Genomic DNA, 23,491 nt, shown 5'->3' with positions numbered 1-23,491 from the left:
AAAGTACCAGCGTGACTTCAAACACTTTGTTACAGGGAATGTTCAAAATGTCCTGTTAGCGAGGATACATGCATCCACCCTCCGTCCCATGGAATCCCTGATGCGCTGATGCAGCCCTGGAGAATGGCGTAATGTATCACAGCCGTCCACAATGCGAGCACGAAGAGTCTCTACATTTGTTACCGGGGTTGCGTAGACAAGAGCTTTCAAATGCCCCCATAAATGAAAGTTAAGAGGGTTGAGGTCAGGAGAGCGTGGAGTCCATGGAATTGGTCCGCCTCTACCAATCCATCAGTCACCGAATCTGTTGTTGAGAAGCGTACGAACACTTCGACTGAAATGTGCAGGAGGTCCATCGTGCACGAACCACATGTTGTGTCGTATTTGCAAAAGGCACATATTCTAGCAGCACAGGTAGAGTATCCCGTATGAAATCATGATAACGTGCTCCATTGAGCGTGGGTGGAAGAACATGTGGCCCAATCAAGACATCAACAACTATGCTTGCTCAAACGTTCACAGAAAATCAGTGTTGATGACGTGATTGCACAATTGCGTGTGGATTCTCGTCAGCCCACACATGTTGATTCTGGAAATTTACAATTTGATCACGTTGGAACGAAGCCTCATCGGTAAAGAGAGCATTTGCACTGAAATGAGGATTGACACATAGTTGGATGAACAATTCGTAGAAGTGTACCCGTGGAGGCCAATCAGCTGCTGATAGTGTCTGCACACGCTGTACATGGTACGGAAACAACTGGTTCTCCCGTAGCGCTCTCCATACAGTGACGTGGTCAACGTTACCTTGTACAGCAGCAACTTCTCTGACGCTGACATTAGGGTTATCGTCAACTACACGAAGAATTGCATCGTCCATTGCAGGTGTCCTCGTCGTTCTAGGTCTTCCCCAGTCGAGAGTCATAAGCTGGAATGTTCCGTGCTCCCTAAGACGCCGATCAATTGCTTCGAACGTCTTCCTGTCGGGACACCTTTGTTCTGGAAATATGTCTCGATACAAACGTACCGCGCCACGGCTATTGCCCCGTGTTAATCCATACATCAAATGGGCATCTGCCAACTCCGCATTTGTAAACATTGCACTGACTGCAAAACCACGTTCGTGATGAACACTAACCTGTTGATGCTACGTACTGATGTGCTTGATGCTAGTACTGTAGAGCAGTGAGTCGCATGTCAACACAAGCACCGAAGTCAACATTACCTTCGTTCAATTGGGCCAACTGGCGGTGAATCGAGGAAGTACAGTACATACTGACGAAACTAAAATGAGCTCTAACATCGAAATTAAGCGTTTCCGGACACATGTCCACATAACGTCTTTTCTTTATTTGTGTGTGAGGAATGTTTCCTGAAAGTTTGGTGGTACATTTTTGTAACGTCCTGTATTGTTTGTGCTATCAGTGAGCGTGTTGTCCATGTGTAGAATGGGGAAGGCGCGCGATCAATCCGAGTTTGACGGAAAGCAGGTCGTGAAGGCTCGGAGGCTCGGCACGTTCATTTCTGAAACTGCACAACTTGTCGGGTGTTGGAGGAGCGCTGCGATGTGTGTCTTCAACACGTGGTGAGACTAAAGTGAAACCCCGTCAGACGTCGTGGTGATGGGCAGCCACCCCTCATTACAGGTGTCCCTCGTTGTAGGCTGACCAGATTGGTAAAACAGGACAGGCAGCGAACTGTGGCAGGACCAGCATCAGACTTTAATGAAGGGCAGAGTAGAAGTGCGTCTGAACAGACAGTACACCGAACATTCCTAACGATGGACCTCCGCAGCTGATGACTCATGCAGGTGCCAATGCTACCATCACCACATCGGCAACTACGACTGAAATGGGCACGTGACATCAGCCCTGTACTATGGCGCAGTGTCAGAGCATTGTCTAGTCTCATAAATTCATCATGGCAATGGCGCGAATCCGGCGTCATCCGGGGAAGAGCTCCTTGACACCTGTACAGCGCGAAGGAGACAAGCTAGCGGCGACCCCATTGTACTATGGGGAACATTCACCTGGGCATCCATGGGCCCAATGGAGCTCGTCCAAGGCACCATGACGACACAGGAGCATTGTACACTAGTTGCAGACCACGTAATCCCTTCGTGACGATCATCTTTCCCGACGACGGTGGCGTACTTCAACAAGATAATGTACCATGTCGCAAGACCAGGAGGGCGATGGAATGGTTCGAGGAACCCAGTGGCTAGTTGCAGCTGATGTGCTGGCCCCCTAACTCATCAGATCTGAACGGTATCGAACACATCTCAGACGTGATTAAACGTGACATCAGAGCTCGTCGGCCCCATACCCGTAATTTACGGGAATTAGGTGACTTGTGTGTTCAGACGTGGTGACAACTCCCTCCAGCGATCTACCAAGGCCCCATTGCCTCCATGCCACGAAGCGTCGCCGGTGCTATCCGTGCCAGAGGTGAACATACCAGCTATTAGGTAGGAGGTCATAATGTTCTGGATGATCAGTGAACCTGATCCGTACTTCAAATGACTAATACTCCATTCCACAGTCGTTAATAATGTCACTACGTACAGCGCTGTTTGTGAATACTCTTTCTCCATGAAGGAGGCGTGTAAATGGATTGAATTTTCTGTGAATGCTACGGGAGCTACTAAAGTTATATGTAGAGTTCGCTGTTTCAGAGTTATAGGGGTCACTAAAAACAGAACACGGGCTATAATTACTTTGTCGTACAGCCGCTTATGTTGGAGTCATAATGCTCAGCAACGTGTTTAGGGAATCAAGCTCCCATCGTCTGGCTGTCCGTGTTAACCCTACATAAACATGCACTGAAAAAGCACCCAAAGTCACAGAATAAAAACAATATTATTTGGACATGAATTCTTCGTCTTGCTTTTGAAACAGTAACACCTGATTCTCTCTTCCGCTTATCCATTTCAGCTGGTCATCCAGCAAAGCGTTCCATTTCTATAGCGGTAAACACAAGTGACAACAGATGAAAGTCCGATCAGCTGCCTCTCCGAGCACAGGCTAGCATTAAACATGTATACGGCTCCAGCAGACTCCACTGAGCCATCAGCTGTTCCGTACCATTACAAATGTATGACAAGGTACATGAATACCAATGGTTATCTATCGAAAACTGCTCACATATGTCATAACGTTAAACTTAAAAAAGATCCAAAAAATCACAGAAGAAATTTTTATCACCTTCCTCCGTTCGTAAATTAAGTAAATTTTCGAACCAACCTCGCAGAGTTCCTGTTTTTAGTACGTCAAGCTTTCTTGCTTTCTTCTCTATTTGCATCACCTCTAATACCTCTTCTATGCCATTTAGGGGGCGACCAGCCAGACGGTGCAGTCACATTAATTGGACCACCTCTATGTTCGAAGTCAAGCTGTAGTGACCATTCACTGTGGGGGGTATAAAGCGTGACCCAGCGGGAAATGCGACGTGCCACGAAGCCGGCAGTACACGTGATTGGTTCGCAGAGCACCAGGATGAGATTGCCGTGCTCCCCTGGCCACAAATCACGTCGAAACGCAATCGAGAATTTGTGGTACCACCCCGAAGGGCTGTTCGCATCATGAATCTCCAAGCGAGAAGCCTAGGGCAGCTGGCGTGGCTCCACATTGAGTCGGCACCTTCCAAAATTTCACTGGCTCTTCTTGCACGTCTCGCAGCGGTACGTAATGCAAAAGGTGGTTATTCTGGCTGTGGACAGGTAGTCACATTAATGTTACTGGACATTGTAATTGTTTTCGAACACTGGTCTACTGTAAATGCCGTCTAAAAGCGTTTATGTTCGCAGCTCGTGGTCGCGCGGTAGCGTTTTCGCTTCCCGCGCCCGGGTTCCTGGGTTCGATTCACGGCAGGATCAGGGATTTTCTCTGCCTCGTGATGACTGGGTGTTGTGTGATGTCCTTAGGTTAGTTAGGTTTAAGTAGTTCTAAGTTCTAGGGAACTGATGACCATAGATATTAAGTCCCATAGTGCTCAGAGCCATACTGGTATAGCCAAAAGCTTTTATACTCGCCCTATATCTTGTCGAAAAGTAAGACGAGGACTTCTCGTGCGTATAACTTTGTTTTTATTGTGTGACTTTGTGTGCTTGTATACATATGGCTAGCACAGACATGCAAACATTAGTGGTTTTACGCTAAAGTGATTATAACGAGTGTCTTCACAACGTTATCTACGGTCCTTAAGATGGACAACACCAGAACGGAACGCTGGGTTCAATGGGGAACAAATTTGTCGTTTTCTTTCGGGAGGAAACAGGATTAGAGTTTCATGTTGCGTCGACGTCGAGGTTACTGAAGACGGAAGACAACCTAGATATGAAGGATTAGGGTGGCATAAGGTGGTGAAGGAAATTGCCTGAAGTGCCGTGCTTAACTCGCAGGACAGGACAGATAGAATAAGTTGTGGAAAGGGGCCAAAATAAGGGGCTGTCAGTTACACTCGAATATACAACTTTATTATTTGATCAAACATTACTAGAGCCCAATTTTTTTTAAAATAGAGGGCTTTAATCTTTGGGACATAATTACCGGCTGAAAGCCACTTTAATTTAGAAACGGCTGAAGGCAAATAACTTAAACGCAGGCATAATCAGAAATTTAAAAGGCAAGCCTTATCTTGCCCGCATCTCGTGGTCGTGCGGTAGCGTGCTCGCTTTCCACGCCCGGGTTCCCGGGTTCTATTCCCGGCGGGGTGAGGGATTTTCTCTGCCTCGTGATGGCTGGGTGTTGTGTGATGTCCTAAGGTTAGTTAGGTTTAAGTAGTTCTAAGTTCTAGAGGACTGATGACCATAGATCTTAAGTCCCATAGTGTTTAGAGCCATTTGAACCATTTGAAAACAGTTCTTTAGTTAGGCTGAAGTAAACAAGTTAAATTCAAATCGGCTGAAGGCCGAACACTTAAAACTCCAAAACATTTTTTTAAAATACCAAAGTCCTTACGTGAAGCAGTTCTTTATTTTAGGTTGAAGGCCTTAAGAAAAAGCAGCTGAAACTAAAACCGGCTGAAGGCCGAAGACTTAAAAATTCAATAGGTTGAAGTAAATAACTTAAATTCAAATCGGCTGGTACCAACAACAAGAAAAAAATAAAAAAATAAAGCAGTCCACACAAGGGCTGGCCTGTAATTCAAACACTAAACCCTCGATTGGGTGACACAGGCAGTCGGGCCAACAATTCACGATCCGACGACATCCCAACCGACCGAAAGTCAGTGGACCCACCGACAAGATAACTTCCACTTCACCCGACCAGAGCACAACAGGAAGTTCAACGTAACAACGTAGAAGATATTGGCGCCCACAACCAATCACCCACGGAGTTGTCAAACCACACTGCTGGACAGCAGCAACACGATGAGGAAACTACACTACCAGAAATTTACGTCAACGCCCAGGACAGGTAACAGGAACGTTAACGGCCACAAGGCAGAAGATTCCGCTGGTGCACTTTAATTCAAATGATCAAATACAGTGAAACTCCACCGGAAGGTGGCAAGAATTTTCCAACTTGAAAACCATGTTGTTGCTTGCGGGAATATCCCAACAACCGACAACGAACTCCAAACGACACAATGTGAACAGTCTTGACTTGCTGGTAGATGAAATCAAAACTCAACTTTCGTGTCCAGGGCCGGTGAGCCACGGACCTCGTAGCAGTAGGAACAGCGCCACACTCTCCGACACTGTGTAGAGACCGCCAGCGGGCCCCGGCCAAACTACGCCCCACCGAGCATTCCTCACTGCTCCACGCCAACCGACCGACTGCTCAGAGCCAGTACGCCGACAACATTTAAAATAATTTGTCAGCCAAAATCACACAAACTACTCACAGTTTCACGAACACTTGCACGAAGAACTAGACAATGCTAACGGCAGTGACTGTACAATAACACGGACGAATCACGCGTCAGCACACAGAGCCAACTCATAAGCAATCGCCGGCCAAATACACGTCGTCCGGCAAGACGACAGACCGACGACCAACCAAAGTCGTGCCCACTCTAATCATGTGTGTGGGCAACCGTCGGGCGAGTCATGGTGGTCCGGACCTCACTGCTGCCCCTCCGCGACTGAACTTGTGCCGCGTGCCAACTCAAACACTGCCAGGTCCGAACTAACTGCTGGCACCTTCCAACTGACTGGTCGACTCACGACGACCGGGAAGTAACAGCAGCCCAGCGAAGATAATACGGCAGGCTTATATCGATAAGCGCTGCTGTTGCCACTCACGGGCAGGCAAAGCAGCAACTCAGTGACACAAGTAATTGAAGGTAACATAACGAGGTGGTAGTACGGCAAAAACGGAATGTTAAGTAAGAGATGGTAGGAACACGAGCCACACACGGCTTTCAAACGAACTAAGCCATTAACCAATTTAGAGAAACAATGGATGGTGCGATGCCGAATATAATTATCAACTCGTCCAGTTTGCTAGGAACTGAGCCAGATTGTTTGGTCTTGTAGAAGGAACGGTCCTAAGGTTCACATGAAGTGACCAACGGAAACCACGAGAAACAAAATCATTATGACTGGACCCGAATTTTGGCGCCGGCCCACACCAATACGAATCTTTTGGTCACATAGGTTGGTCAATTAGGTCACTAATCAGAGCGATATCCCTGGAGCAAAATATCGAAACAAGATATCTAACTTCACAACCTTTTTGAATTAACAGTCACATCAAATTATTCGGCGCTACTGAAATTTCTCCCACACTTTCAAAATATGTATGCGACTTATTTCTGTATTACAATTTTTGAGACAGTACAACCTCTCGCCCGCCACACCCCAAGCACAGGGCGCAATAGGAGCAGTCCATCTTACTGCTCCCATGTTTTTTTCTTGATATCTTCCGAAGTTAAAGGGCGAATTCCAGTCAACATAGTCATACATTGTGGAATACCACAAATATAGGTTTGGCTTCTATCAACCTAGGAAAAATCGCAGGTGAATATCTGTGTTGTTACCGGAACAGGCGTATGTAGGGGTCGCACGTAATTCTAATTACATTCCATTATGCAGTGATGTCCTTTTATGCAGGTGTGAAACTACCGTGACATAATCTCCCATTGGATTTTAATGAATGAAAATACGTAAAATATCTTAACTTACTGACTTCTACAGCCTCTGCGTTAGAAGCAATTCTTATGATATAATTAGAACATCTTAAATGTCTAATCACTTCCACTGAATTTTTTCCCCATCTGATCAGATCTACTGAATGTTTTATTTTTCTGTTGTAATCTTCATCAACTTGTATATAAAGGACTCAACAGCGACTATCCTAATTAAACTTTGTTGTCGTTCGACTAAATGGTGGAACTGTTTTCCGGAAGCTGTATCGTACAATCACTTACGCAGAATACGCTCAAAATCCAACAAAACACTTAAACACAAATGTGCGGTGGCTGCTGCTGGGCGGTGGTACTGTTTGATCATAAAACTTAAAACCTTGTGTTCTGCCTTGTCATGGGAGAACCCTCGTCAGAGAGGTCCACCGCATGAGCGTCTAGGGAAGTGATTCCAATGGTGCTTTCCTGTTGCCTTCCACTGATGATGATGTAATGATAATGAGGGCTACATAACACCCAGTTGCTGAGCGGAGAAAAGCTCTGACCCAGCCGGGAATCGAACCCGGGCCCCTTGGCGTAACAGGCAGCCGCGCTGACCTCTCAGCTATCATGGCGAACGTGATCGTAAAGATTGGTAGTAAATAATCCCCTCCCACTACTTGTCCCATATCCCCCACGTTCTGACAGGTAACTGTAGGGGAGCAAGTGCACGGTGCAGTGGAATGTGCCTTGTCAGTCCTCTGATACTGTAGCGACGCAGGAATTACCCCTCGCGTGGTTTACCTCACTTCGTCAATTGTAACGCCTACCCGTGGCGTAGATTGCTGCCATGATACTGCTACATGTAATAAAGAAAGTACCGACCACGCTGAGTATTTTCTGCCACTTAACTTTTAATTTATTTATGTCTCTCCAGTCTATTCGCGATACTAAAAGATAACGTGAACCACCGATCGTTATCGGTCTGTATGCTGGCAGTGCGAACTGTGGGTGGCAAGAGAGGAGGAACAAAGCTGTCGATTGTTGCGAAACAGCTTGTACACATTCCTTCTACCTACAACCAAAATTTGCTGTATCCTGCACAATTGTTTTCCAAACAACATTATTGAAAGTGGGTTATATCTTATGTAAGGATTACTAATCAGTTTCGGTTCTACACGCACATTTCGCAAGGAGGTACTGGTATTAATTGTGTATTGTTGCAAGATGGAATCCCAGCACGACATAGTCTAGCTTATCCTAGTGTTGCAAAATTTGCTTAGTTCGGAGCACGTATTACTCACTTTTACGGGCTGCATTAACAAACTGCATTAAGTCAATCGATTCCATGACAGAAATTATCTGTAGAAAGTTATTAGTAGCTTTTAAAGAGCCGCTTGGTTAGCTAGCAGTATAAAAGGTGCCGTGACACAGCGAATGGACAGTTGGAATTTAGAGGAGAACCTAAATGCCTACACTCATTAAGTTATGATAGCCACCTCGGTTCGACCACACTGCTATCATTTGTTGGAATTGATTATCGACAGTGATTTGGAATTCTTTAACGAACGCTTTAGCGCAGGTGTTTGAAAAATTAGTTAATTTTGAAATAACCAATTTAAGAACTAATGGAGTATTTTCGGTACATTGTCACCACATCCAGTGAACTTGCCGATGTTTATAAGGCGTCATTACAGCATTCCGCATACATGAGAAAATTAACTGATAATGAATACGGCTTTTAACTAAATCGGCATAATCATTAACAGAAAGTACTCTGAAATAACCGGCCGCAGTCGTGGAGCTGTTCTAGGAGCTACAGTTTGGAACCGTGCGACCGCTACGGTCGCAGGTTCGAATACTGCCTCGGGCATGGATGTGTGTGATCTCCTTAGGTTAGTTAGGTTTAAGAAGTTCTAAGTTCTAGGGGACTGATGACCTGAGATGTTAAGTCCTATAGTGCTCAGAGCCACTCTGAAATAATGAACATATCTTGACCATGCTTTAATAACAACACAATCAAAAATCATTTTTGTTCATTACGTATGTATAAAACACATAACTCGAAATTAATTTAGATAAAGAAGCATTACACGACGAAACCAAGTGAGAGTCTGACCGTAGCGGACTCACTTAGTCAAATGAATATTTGTACACCACACATTAATACGTGGTATTACTTCGTAGAGAAAGTGAAAGCCGAAAAAGTCTTGCGAGATATTCGTCACTGCCTGATGTTAAGCTCTTTAATTTAGGCATGATGAGACGGAAAAAGTAATCGCTGTGACGGCTGAGATGAAACATTCACGTAAAATACTGCAGCTGTTTGAGGCGATTGCGTGCAATAGAAGGAGCGAGGGGATCCTGGAAGAGTGGCGCATCGGAAAAGGACATGTTGGCTGGTCACAAAGATTACCATTTGGATCAGTGGACTGCTTACCGAGGGCCCATGGGAAGAATTTAGTTTATTGCAACTGTTAGAGACGAATCTTGTGGCTTTTATATCTGCCGGTTCCGAAAGTGTTAGCCAGGTGTACGAAATATTTAGTGAGGTGCGGCAGGCACTGCTCAACAGACGCGCTTGGTGTCTGAATCCTGAGAGTCGACTGGGGAGCCAGTACTGCTATGACACATCTGTCTGTTGCATAAAGGATGTTTGCCTGTTCACTGTGATTCGAAATGTGTGATTAGATTTATAAACTTTCACTTATTTATTTATATACACGCATCAAATAAGTTTTCCATCACCTCGATTCCGAGAGTTTCGGAATCTGTACAGAAAATTGGAATAGATATCAACATAAACATCATTTCTGTCCTTTTTATTGCTCATGACAACCACACATTGCAAATTGTACCACCATACAGCGAGACCTTCAGAGGTGGTGGTCCAGACTGCTGTAGACACCGGTACCTCTGGTGCCCAGTAGCGCGTCCTCTTGCATTGATGCATGCCTGTATTCGTCGTGGCATAATATCGGCAAATTCATCAAGGCACTGTTGGTCCAGATTGTCCCCTTCCTCAACGGCGATTCGGAGTAGATCCCTCAGAGTGGTTGGTGGGTCACGTTGCCCAGTTGTCCATAAACAGCCCTTTTCAATCGATCCCAAGCATGTTTGATATGGTTCATGTCTGGAGAACATGCTGGCCACTCTAGTCGAGCAACGTCGTTATCCTGAAGGAAGTCATTTACAAGATGTGCACGATGGGGGCGCGAATTTTCGTCCTTGAAGACGAATGCCTCGCTTATATACTGCTGATATGGTTGCACTATCGGTCGCTGTATGGCATTCACATATCGAACAGCCGGTTGTTGGGCCCGTCTGTACCGCGCTGCATGGTGTCGTGGTTGCAAAGATGGACCTCGCCATAGACTTGGGAGTGCAGTTGCTCATCATGCAGCCTATTGCGCACAGTTTGAGTCGTAACATGACGTCGTGTGGCTGCACGAGAAGCATTATTCAACATGGAGGCTTTGCTGTCAGGGTTCCTCCGGTCATTCTCTGCCGTAGTAGCCCTTGGGCGGCCTGAGCTAGACATGTCATCGACAGTTCCTGTTTCTCTTTATCTTCTCCATGTTCGAACAACATCGGTTTGGTTCTCTCCCAGACGCCTGGACACCTCGCTTGTCGGGAGCCCATCCTGGCACAAAGTAACAATACGGACGCGTTCCAACCGTGGTATTAAACCGTCTAGGCATGGTTGAGCTACTGACGACACAAGCCGTGTACTTACTTCCTGGTGGAATGACTGGAACTGATCGGCTGTCGGACCCTCTCCGTCTAATAGGCGCCGCTCATGCATGGTTGGGCGCGTTTAGTGACATCTCTGAACAGTAAAAGGGACTGTGTCTTTGATACAATATCCACAGTCATCGCGTACCTTCAGGTGTTCTGAGAACCTGGGTGACGCTAATCTTTTTTTGATATGTGTATTTCATTCACCATGCTGTTTCTTACATCTAACAACACTTTCTTTGTTAGTCAGTATTAATGTACACTGCCTGAAAAACTACAGACACCCAGAATACACGGTAGGATGTCAATGCAATTTCGTACATGTACACACCGTCGGCGGATACATAAATGATTAGAGTTGCAATTTCTTTTGACAGTGTTGTTACCAGGCATGGTGGCGTGTATAGGAGAGGATGAACAGCCTCAGACGTTGGCAGATCTGTGCGATGGATACGGGGATGCTAACTACTCGTCTGAGACTGCGTTATCAGCACCTGGCAGAGTTTGAAAGGGGTCTCATTGTGAGTCTTCATTTGGTAGGTTGGCCGAATCGTGCAACATCCAGATTTGTGATGCATTCGGATGTGCCAGTGGCCCGATGTTGGACCGTATGGTTGGTAAGGACAGGCATACTCATTGTCAAGGTTCCAGTCCATCACATCTGACTACCACATGGGCGAATCACTGTACTGGGCATCAGTCACGTCGCAACCCCTCCACTTCTGAGCCTGCCACTTGAGAACAGTTAATAGACTCTCTGCTACCTTCTGTGTCATCCAAAGCGTTTGGTTGGAGAACAGTAGCAGCCAGACTATGGAATTACGGTCGCATGCATACGCTGTCGTTAACATCACCACACAAACGGCTGCGTCTGGAGTGATGCCTGGAGTGGGAAGCATGTACTGACACTGAGTGGCTTTGCTTTATGTTCAGCGATGAAACGCGGTTCAACGCTACCCCAGATGACAGTCATTAGAGACTATGGCGCAAATGTGGGAAGAAGTGCCATTCTTACAAAGTTTTCGAGAGGCACAGTGTGGTTGCTCCTGGTCCCATGTTGTATGAAGCTATCAGGTGTAACGTCAGGTCATGCTGGCAGTGAAGATGGGAACTCTGACGCCACAATGCTGCGTCACGGTCATCCTGCACTGCCAAGTGTAGCCTCCTGTGTGACAGTGTCCTGTGGCAGGCAAGATCACCAGATCTATCGCCGTTAGACCAGTTCAGAGTGGCTCTAAGCACTATGGGACTTAACATCTGAGGTCATCAGTCCCCTAGACTTAGAATTACTTAAACCTGATTAACCTAAAGACATCACACACATCCATGCCCGAGGCAGGATTCGAACCTGCGACCGTAACAGCAGCGCGATTCCCGACTGAAGCGACTAGAACCGCTCGGCCACAGCGACCGGCTAGACTAGTTCGAATGTCAACTCTGTGTCAGCACCGGTATCCGGGATGTGAAGGAACAGTTACAACAGTAGTGAGCCATCTCATTTCAGTGGAGGATACAACAGCTTTATGACACCCTTAGCAATCGGTTCAGTGCTTGCATCCGGGCAAGAGGAAGTGCGACGACGTCCTCATAAGAGGTCTCAGGCTTCCAAGTTCTTAGTGCATTTGGAAGATCACATACCCTCTGAATATGTGAAATTTCATTTCGGCTCCTTCTCCCCTTCTGGGGATTCACATCTTTTATCAGGCAGTGTATATAGTACCTGGAAATTTGTGGTAAGTTTCTGTGGGACAATACTGCTGAGGTCATCGGTCCCTAGGCTTACTCACTACTTAATCTAACTTAAACTAACGTACGCTAAAAATAACACACACACACACATGGCCAAGGGAGGACTCGAACCTCCGACGGGGGTATAGTACGTGAGCTTGCCATAATAACAACAGTTCCAATAATAATAATAAATATAATAATAATCAGAATAATAATAATAGTAGTAGTAGTAATAGATGCAGTCATGAATATATATTTTTGTAGTAATGTCAGTTATATTAGCACTTTATTCTCGTTAAATTTATGTCTAATGGGAACACCGATATGCTAACAAAATGGTAGCAGTACATAAGGAATCAAACCTAGAGGAATAAAATGTTCGGGGGTAAAGATAACAAATGGGATGAAAAGAAAAAAAAAAACTGAAATTGATACGGAAGACGAAAGCTGGAATATCGTTGGAAATATGGCAGAAATATTGGTTCACTGTTGGGCAGAAGAAAGACAGCCACGAGTGAAGACATGCTGGTGATAATGGGTAAAGATTTAGTCTACTCTGGAATGTAGCGTGGCTCTGGGTTTGCCGCAGGTTACTGTCTGTCTCTCTCTATTATTATTATTATTTTCGGGACGGAAAGCGTTTCCCCATAGCGGAGCAATTCGGCGGCGCTGCGCGGGTTCTATATCCCTTAGGTTTCTTTCGTCGCTTATCAAATCTACAGTTTTTGACTTATCGGTTTAATTTTAAAAAAAATGAAGGTTAAAACACACTCTTTACTGGCATACTATTTTCATTATTCCAGATAGCGCACTTTTTGACTTGGCGGTGGTGTTAAAATAAAAAGAAAATGAAAAATTTGATTTTTTCACTTTTTTTAGTTGAGATGTGATGCAATGAATTACACATATTAAAATTCGTTGTATCTTATTTTTTAAAGTCTCAGTTTTAAAACACCATATAAAATACAATTTCATCTCTTGTGGGACGTCGGTGGGAAGAAAACTAAAAAAGTCAATTTTGAGGGATGAAAAATTTGATTTATGTCAATAAACTACAAAATTTGCTTAAAACAAACTTAACAACTTTGCCAGGAGTTGCGCGAGCTCCCTAGCAACAGCGCGACCAATTAGCAGAGCGCCGAGGGGAAGACTGCGGGGAGAGGGGTTTAGCACGTGCCGATCACCCGCGCTCCACGTGTAGTTCACATTTTTCCCAACAGAATGCGCCCCGTCCCGTGTCGATACTCCAAGCCAGTCCCTAGATACAGCGCTGGGTGTGTGACGCGACCTCGTGTCCCGTAGCGACAGCCGCGTCGGGCCACGTATACGGGTTTCGCGTCCGGAAAGGGTTAGTATTAAATTTAGTTACAGCCAAAATACTGGACATGTTAAATCTTGCAATCTATGTGTAACCTAACGGAAGTTACTACCCTGGTGGCCTGTCTATCAAGTCATTACCAACGCTAAACGGCGCTGTAAGAGAACTTTTGAATTTTACAGCTGACGCCTACTTAAATAGAGAGTGACACTGGCTCAATCGTCAGCTGACGTTGTGAAACACGTTGTGGGCTTTTACTTCCACACGGAGCATTGTTCGTTCTGACCACTTGTCTGCTCAGCTATTCAATGATGATGTCTTTGATGATTGGCCAGTGCTGAAAACACTTTGTTACGTAAAATACCTGTAACTCAAAACGGTGGCCTCTCTGTGAAAATAATATAATGTCAAATGGCTCTGAGCACTATGGGACTTAACATCTGAGGTCATCAGTAGCCTAGAACTTAGAAGTAATTAAACCAAACTAACATAAGGACATCACATATATCCATGCCCGAGGCAGGATTCGAACGTGCGACCGTAGCAGTCACTCGGTTCCAGACTCAAGCGCCTAGAACCGTTTGGCCACAATGGCCGACAATATAATGACCGTGACCGTAACGACTACATAGAGCTAGCAGTTGCTAAGTACTATGTGTTTGAATAATGGAATAATTACGAAGTACGTCGAACCAGTGAACATGAGACATGTAATGTGCTCTGTCTCTTGACTGGTGTTCTGAACCTGGGTTGACGCTCATGTCATTTCCCTGCGCGATGTGTCAGACAAGTGCAACCCTTTAAACAAAATGGTATTATCTCCTACACTTATTGTACATCCATAGATTTGGCTTGTATCGAATGTCTATATATTGTAGGATATAAGTTTTCAGACATTTATGTTCGCTTTCGCCTGAGTTCTTTTTGTTCTATTATTATTTCGACATTTTTTTGTTTGCCACTCTGACGTGATATGAGGATAAGAGGACCTCTCCTGCGATTTTTATTTGTTATGATGTTTACGTAAAGCTTTAGTTGTTTTGTGATAGATCTGTCACCAGTTAATAGGTCCAGGTGTTCTCCTAGATGATTTGAATATTCTGGTGAAGCTTATGTTCGAAGTTTTCAGTATTCAGAAAAAAGAGTTGCCGCCGGTTTACCTTGATTTTCAACATTTGCGTCGATGTGGCCCCCATCCTTTTTTGTAGTAGAAGTTGAGGATCTGCAGCGCTGTGTTCTTGCTTGAAAGAAACAAAAAAATCGGACGTGGTCAGTGATGATGAAGATCGTATACCAATGATGGCCGTGAGTCCCCCCACGTGGGGAAGTAGGACCGCCGAGATCCAAGTCTCTTTGGTTGACACCTCATTGGGTAACTAGCGTGTCACTTCTGATGAATGGATGAGACAGACAACACAAAACCTAGTCCACAAGCGGAGAAAACCTCCGAGACGGCTGGGAATCGATCCGGGGCCCTCTGAATGGCAGTCAGACGCACTGATCACTCAGCTAAGGGGGCGGACAATGTCATGTGACACCACGGCCTTGTGTAAGATTTTAATGTGGATGCCATTTGGGTAACTTGCAAGTTCTCCAGCCGACGACACCCGGTTTTTCGTAGAAGGTCACTCATCCAAGTACTAACCGGGCCTAACGTTGACAACTTCAGTGATTGGGCGGGAACCCGTGTTACCAACGGGGGGAGGTCGTTGGCCAGGACATGGACAGTGCACGGTGTGATCCTGTCTTTTGAATTGAATAACATATCCTATCCTCGTTGTTTTCGTTCCTGTTGGACTACTTCGATTTTGAGAACTTTTAACATTGCAGCGCGTCAGCAATCGTGAATAATTTAATCATTGTAAAGAATCCGCCTCGATTGCAAATAGAAACCGGATGTTGACCTAGGTTTCGGCGCCGATAACCACGCCTTTTTCGGAACCCACTAAAACTACTCGCATAAAATGTAAAATAAACGGCACCTGTGTACCATGTCAATAGCTGTACTTACAAGGGAACCTCCCCATCGCACCCCCTTCAGATTTAGTTATAAGTTGGCACAGTGGACAGGCCTTGAAAAACTGGACACACATCAATCGAGATAACAAGAAGAAGTTGTGTGGAACTATGAAAAAAACAAGCAAAATATACAAACTGAGTAGTCCATGCGCAAGATAGGCAACATCAAGGAGCGTCTGAGTTGAGGCGCACCGTGGTCCCGTCGTTAGCGTGAGCAACTGCGGAACATGAGTTCCTGGGTTCAAGTCTTCCTTCGAGGGAAAAGTTTATTTTTTTATTTTCAGACAATTATCAAAGTTCAAGCTCTCACACATAATCAACTTCGCTCTCCAAAATTCCAGGACATGTTCAGATTTGCTTGGACATATGCAGGATTTGACGGACTACACACGGAAAAATTTGAAAACGTTAAAAACATGTTTTCACAGAACACAGAGAAAACTGTGCGAGTGTGAAACTGATGCATTCATTTTTTGCAGTTTATGTGACGAACTCTTAGGTTTTCATCGCTTTTTTGGGAGCGAGTATCACATCCATGAGAAAACGTAAATCAGGCAAGGTAGAAGAATCTTTTTACCCATTCGCCAAGTGTACAAGTTAGGTGGGTCGACAACATATTCCTATGACGTGACTCACATGCCGTCACCAGTGTAGCATAGAATATATCAGACGTGTTTTCCTGTGGAGGAATCGGTTGTCCTATGACCTTGCGATCAAATGTTTTCGGTTCCCATTCGAGAGGCACGTCACGTCCTTTCGTCTACCAATCGCACGGTTTTGCGGTGCGGTCGCAAAACACAGACAATAAACTAATTACAGTGAACAGAGACGTCAATGAACGAATGACAGATCATAACTTAGCGAAAATAAAGAAAGTAAACTTTTCACTCGAGGGGAGACTTGAACTAAGGACCTCTCCTTCCGCAGCTGCTCACGCTAACCACGGGACCACGACACTCCTGAGCCCAGGTTGTCCTTGATGTTGCTCATCTTGCACATGGACTACTCAGTTTGTATATTTTGTTTATTTTTTTCATAGTTCCACATAACTTCCTGTTTTTTCCATTGATGTGTGTTCAATATTACAAGGCCTATCCACTGTGCCAACTTATTACTAAATCTGAGGGGGGAGGGGTGCGATGGGGAGGTTCCCTTGTTAGCTCAAACGTAGGAAGCGTGCTTCCTCATCCCAGCCAACGTTCGGTGGGCCGCGGGCTCTCAGGTGGAGCCGGCAGCTATACTGTGAGAATGTCTTTTGCCCTTTTGGGCGTTCTGTATTAATGTTGGACCATGCCTCTTTAGGCAGTTTTTATTTTTAGTGTGTTATGAAGAACGCGTGGATATCCGCGCCGAAACCTGTGTCAACATCCGGTTTCTATTTGCAATCTAGGAGGATTCTTTATAATCATTACTTCGATTTTCTTTGTGTCTGCATGCGTTTGATAACAGGTTTTAAATCTACTTATGCATGACAATGTATTTTGAACATCAATACCTGTGTATGTCATAGGGCAATTTTTGTTGTGCTATACGTTAAGGTTTCTTTTGGTTCCACTGAGACGTAGAGTACTACTAATATAATCCTGTCTTCATTATCTCTGCATAAGTGGCCTAGTAATGTGCTGCTAAGTGTTTCTATGACACAGGGAGTAACGGGAAAGCAATGAGATGCGATAAGTTTTGTATGCCACAGAAAAAGTTTTTATAATTGAAAGAAGTTCTTATTAGCAAAATTTCACTTCGAGTTCCGGCGATTACACTGCGACTATCGTGCTTCCATCTGCATGCACGATGGCTGGGCGGTGCGCATCACCACTCTAGCTGGATTATGTCATCGATCAGTTAACGGCGAGCAAGTCTGACAGTTCTGACAGCTGCTAACCGACTGTTCACGCTGTTATCGACTATTCTCCACGGGTATTCTGACCTTATAACTTATGATACCCAATGCCTTATTCCTTCTCGTATAGCTGTTACTGATGACTTGTTTAAAAAGATTTTTATACAGATAACCATCCAGTATTACTGTGCCAGAAATTTCAAATTTTACGACTGTGTTTCTTATGTGCAAGGGTTTGGTTAAGCTGTACAATACACATGAGCTCCACTGTGTTAGCGCCTGGAACCCTCCACTAATCTGCTAACGGATGCAAAGGTGATACTTTCGTTTGCACCGTTAGAAAGTAATTTAAGAAAAGCAAAGCACAGCGTCCAAGTCTTCCTTGTAGTAATTACAATCATTAGTTTCGTTGTTTCACACGCGAGTGCTATGTTCCTTCTTTAGGCGAGTTTACTGTTTAATTTTCCGCCTGCTGTAAAGTCTAGGTTTATTTCAGCAAAATATAAGAGGAGTTGGTAGAGGGGCAGAGTCAGTGCCAGTTTAAAGTATTTGGGACTGAATTTTCCGTCACAGCATTTGCATTGCGTCCAACAGAAGCCTCCCGACAACATTAGTCAAAAACGCTGTGTGGGACCTATTCTTAATTCTGGGAGTATGTGTACCAGACAAAAATTTGAAACCCTAGTGTTTGTGAATGTGTGTTAGTTTGTTTATTGATATAGTGTTCGGCATGGGCAGTGTATGAGGAGTTGTTTTAACTATCATCTTGGAAAAATAATGTTAGGAAACGCTTTGTTCATTTACAATCTTGGCAAGTTGCATTGTCCAGCAAGATGGCGCAGTGGTTCACACTGAACTCACATTCGTGAGGACGACGGTTCCAATCCGTGTCCGACCATCTCAATTTAGGTATTTCGTGGTTTCTGCAAATCGCACCAGACAAATGCAAAGACGGTTCCTTTGAAAGGGTATAGATGTCGACCCTAATCTTTCTTCCTTCCTGCAAGTGGAGTATGGTGCAATTTCTGCGTTTGGTGGGGAACAGCGCAGCAACAATCTACGTTGGTTTGGTGGAAGAGTACGGCAACAATTCAGTTCCATGTATTACTGTGGTTAAGAGTGCGGTCAGACAAGTATGTCTGATGGGGAACGAAGTGGCAGACAGTCTTTCTGCGAAGAACCGGGAGTCGTAAGAGAAGTGGAGACAATGAAGCTCAGACAGTGGCGTAGCACAGTAGAGGCGAAAGTAGAAAAAGTGAGAAGGAGTCACGTGGCAGTCATCAACGTTAATAAAATGTAAACACAGACTATGCCTTCCACATAAACGTACTTCGATAATACCACAGTTGTCCAGTCACATCACAAATGTGACAAAGCTACGAGGACTATTCTCAAAACAATGAGCGTTCCTTTCTATGGACATTGTCATCCAAGATACTGCAAAAAAGCTTATTTTTCAACATATTTTGATATCTATGCATTTATTAAGCAGACTCTGTTGAAATTTAAACATCTACGGTAGCCTCCACAAGCTCACCTACGCCTCCTGTGTACCCAGTTGCCGCAAAGTTGCTGAACCAGTCAATAACGTCCTCGTTCGGTTTGTTTCCATCTCCTTAGTGCTTTCCGCTGAAAAAAATCCTTCGATTGGGGAAAGAGAAGGAAATCGCTCTGGGATTAAAGGCTTATGTTGAAAAACTTCCCTCCAGCCGCGATGGCCGAGCGGTCGCAGGTTCGAATCCTGCCTCGGGCATGGATGTGTGTGATGTCCTTATGTTAGTTAGGTTTAAGTAGTTCTAAGTTCTAGGGGACTGATGACCTCAGATGTTAAGTCCCATAGCGTTCAGAACTATTTGAACCATTTTGAAAAATTTCCCATTTAAAAAGCCGAAGCAAATCCTTCTCATCGTAGTCGAATGTGGACGAGCGTTATCATGAAGAGGCACAACAGCCCTTGACAACAACTCACGGCGTTTATTTTCAACGGGGTGGCGTGCTCAGTGATGGCCTGATAGTAGACAGCTGAATTTAAAGCCCTCATGTAGGGATAATGACGGTGATGCCCTTTTGTTTTCAAAGCACAGGCACCAAGCATTTTAGTGCTCGGAATTTGATTTCTTTTTTTCGGATTTGTTGGAGATCGTGCTGCGACGGATTTTTTTACGTGCGTACGATGCGATGCACCAATTGCGACGTATTATACGTTGCTGCTGCAGGAGTGCAATTTCTTTTGTAATTTTTGTTCACCTCCCTCTTTACATCAGTAGATCTTCGCAAGTAAACTCCTGACTGCAGCTACTTACGAGATCACAGGAAAGCAGTGTTGAGGAAACTGTAACCTCATAGCTGCACGCCGGAGGCCGCTATAAGTAAAATTTGCTGAAAATTGTCTATGTACTTTAAAGAAATGATTCGGAAAGGGGACGTCACTCGTACTTTAAACATGAAGTTCAAATTTAAACCTTCAATAGATCTTTATTGCCGTTAAGCAATATCTTCAGCTCACATTTACGAAAATTACTAAAGTTTCTGCTCACAGGTATCCCCATACCTAAAACAGCCAGAACTTTTACCTTGCCAAATTCCAAAACCAATTACTTGTAACACAGTCAATGATCGGCCAATTACTTCTGCACACGATACTCAGTGGTTGTCTTTAATAAAAGTTTATGCTCGCCATAAAATACTCAGTAAGAATATACTCAGTGCCGCCACGCTATATAATTCAAAGTTCACTCGCGATTTTCGTCGGAACGAATTATCACAACACTCTAAAGTTTTCATAAACAGTTTCTGGTCACTACCAGATACCATTAACACTGGACCATAACGCAGAAGTCATCCCAAGACTTAATCTTACACATCATGCGAAAAGTCACATCCAGCATTACCGCCTCCAATCAAAGCTAGCTCGCGACTCTCACTCTCCCACACTCAAAACTATATCTCCTCTCTAGGCGGCCAACCATCTCGCTTCTCATTGGCTGTCAGCACTTACGACCAATGAGAACTCACTTCTAGGGCGCGTCTCGCGCCAAAATCTAGCACCAACCACTTCCCTAGGCTCATTGGCGTCATCAAATTAAGTAACACAAAATTCTCTAATTAAATAAACAAAACAAAGTGAACTATAAGCTTTACTCAACATCTGGAAATTTATTATATAGTATTTTTTACATTTCTAGTCCACGAAAGGCTCAGAGTCCTTCTCCAAAAACATATTTCAGAACAATGGTGTTTCTTGGGATTCACTTTTTTCTGTCCACGACTTACGTGCTTACTATGGTAAAGATGAGTGTTTCAGCTATTTTTGTTTTGAGAATGAGATTTTCACTCTGCAGCGGAGTGTGCGCTGATATGAAACTTCCTGGCAGATTAAAACTGTGTGCCGGACCGAGACTCGAGCTGGCGACCTTTGCCTTTTGTGGAAAAGTGCTCTACCATCTGAGCTATACGAGCACAAGTTCGAGTCTCTGTCCGACACACAGTTTTAATCTGCCAGGAAGTTTCATATCAGGGCACACTCCGCTGCAGAGTGAAAATCTCATTCTGAAAATATCCCCCAGGCTGTGGCTAAGCCATGTCTTCGCTTTATTCTTTCATCCAGGAGTGTTAGTTCTGCAAGCTTCGCATGAGAGCTTCTGTCGAGTTTTGAAGCTGTGAGGACGGCTCGTGAGTCGTGCTTGGGTACCTCAGATGGTAGAGCACTTGCCCACAAAATGCCGAGTTCAAGTCTCGGTCCGGCACACAGTTTTAATCTGCCAGGAAGTTTCATTTTTGTTTCGGTTAGTTGAGACTTTTTCCTTTCCCTTGACAACGTCCTTAATTTATTTGTAGAACTTTTTACATGTTCTCACCTTCTTTTTTGCTATTGAAGATCCTAAATATCTATGTTTGTCGACTTCCTCATTTATTTCTCCGTTTATCCTCACATCAGTTTTCAAAATATGGTTCAAATGGCTCTGAGCACTATGGGACTTAACATGTGAGGTCATCAGTACCCTAGAACTTAGAACTACTTAAACCTAACTAACCTAAGGACAGCACACACACATCCATGCCCGAGACAGGATTCGAAACTGCGAGAGTAGCAGTCGCGCGGTTCCGGACTGAAGTGCCTAGAACCCCTCAGCCACCACGGCCAGCATCAGTTTTCACTTCTGTAGTAAAAACTATTGTTTCTTTAAATTTAGCCTAAGACCAACTTCTTCAGTTTCCTTTCGTATTTTTCCATCATACTGCTATTGCTTTCTCGACTGTCTGCTACAAGTGATTTGTGACCAGTAAGTCCTGTTAGAAGACTCCTCCTTTAATTACAGTTTCCGTATCTGTTAAACGTGAAACGGGATTTCAATTTAGTAGTGGTATTCGGTGTGTTGTTGCGACAGGACAATGCACTGCCCGGAACTAGAGGCACGAACGCTTCTGCTGTGGAGGAGCACACGGGCCCTTGGATAGAGCAGCAGAGGCCGTCGCTGGCCCCGAGGAACCGCGACGAGCGCCCTGCCGGCGCGGTGGAGGGGGCGGGGGCGGGGGAGGGGGCGGGGGACAAGGAGGCCGCGGAGTGGCGGGCGCGCCCCGGCCAGCGGCCCCCGGGCAGCGTGCAGCCCGCGCCGCTGCTGCCGCCCTCGGACCGCAGCCGCTCGCCGCCCCCGCCGCCCCCACCCAGGAAGAAGCAGGCCACGACGCCGACCCCGCCGCACACCGTCGCCGACTCCAGGGTGGCGGCTGATGGCGGTCACGGCGCCTCCACCACCACAGCGACCAGTGCCGCGACTGGCGCCAGGACGACGCCACCGCCCGCCACGTGAGTTGATCAGCATTTTCACAGGTAACTAAAGTGACGTCGCAACATCGTGCAGTGGCACCTTGAGATGGGGTGCGTGCAAGTAACTTGGTCCGTACCTGCGCAGGCGGCGTGGCAGGGAACGGACAACCGCAGGGGCGGGCGCGGCACTCCGGAAGGTGAGATAATACACTACTGGCCATTAAAATTGCTACGCCACGAAGATGACGTGCTACAGACGCGAAATTTAACCGACAGGAAGAAAATGCTGTGATATGCAAATATTTCGCTTTTCAGAGCATTCATACAAGGTTGGCAACGGTGGCGACACCTAAGACGTGCTGAAATGAGGGAAGTTTCCAAACCGATTTCTCATACACTAACAGCAGTTGACCGGCGTCTCCTGGTGAAACGTTGTTGTGAGGCCTCTTGTAAGGAGAAGAAATGAGTACCATCACGTTTCCGACTTTGATAAAGGTCGGATTGTAGCGACATACCGGTGAACGCACATTGGAAGCGTGTATTCGTCATCGCCATACTGGCGTATCAGCCGGCGTCATGGTATGAGGTGCGACTGGTTACATATCTCGGTCACCTCTTCTTCCTATTGACGGCACTTTGAACAGTGGACGTTACATTTCAGATGTGTTACGACCCGTGGCTCTACCCTCCATTCGATCCCAGTGAAACCCTACACTTCAGCAGGATAATGCACGACCGCATGTTGCAGGTCCTGTACGGGCCTTTCTGGATACAGAAAATGTTCGACTGTTGCCCTGGCCAGCGCATTCCCCAGATCTCTCACCAATTGAAAAAGTCTGGTCAATGGTGGCCGAGCAACTGGCTCGTCACAATAAGCCAGTCACTACTCTTGATGAACTGTGGTATCGTGTTGAAGCTGAATGGGCAGCTGTACCTGTACACGCCATCCAAGCTCTGTTTGACTCAATGCCTAGGCGTATCAAGGCCGTTATTACGGCCATAGGTGGTT

General features: G+C 45.4%; 1 protein-coding gene across 1 annotated transcript in view; it reads left to right on the top strand.

The window, feature by feature from the left end:
• The window catches only part of LOC126285146 (uncharacterized), a 663,374-nt gene that overhangs the window by 539,583 nt on the left and 100,300 nt on the right, over window positions 1-23,491 (top strand). Inside the window, exon 5 of the mRNA XM_049984462.1 lies at window positions 22,103-22,521. Coding sequence (XP_049840419.1) covers window positions 22,103-22,521 — 419 coding nt within the window. The remainder of the gene's footprint in view (window positions 1-22,102; window positions 22,522-23,491) is intronic.

This window comes from Schistocerca gregaria, chromosome 8, assembly GCF_023897955.1.
Source record: "Schistocerca gregaria isolate iqSchGreg1 chromosome 8, iqSchGreg1.2, whole genome shotgun sequence".
Lineage (NCBI taxonomy): Eukaryota > Metazoa > Arthropoda > Insecta > Orthoptera > Acrididae > Schistocerca > Schistocerca gregaria.
This window is presented reverse-complemented; position numbering and strand designations above follow the sequence as displayed.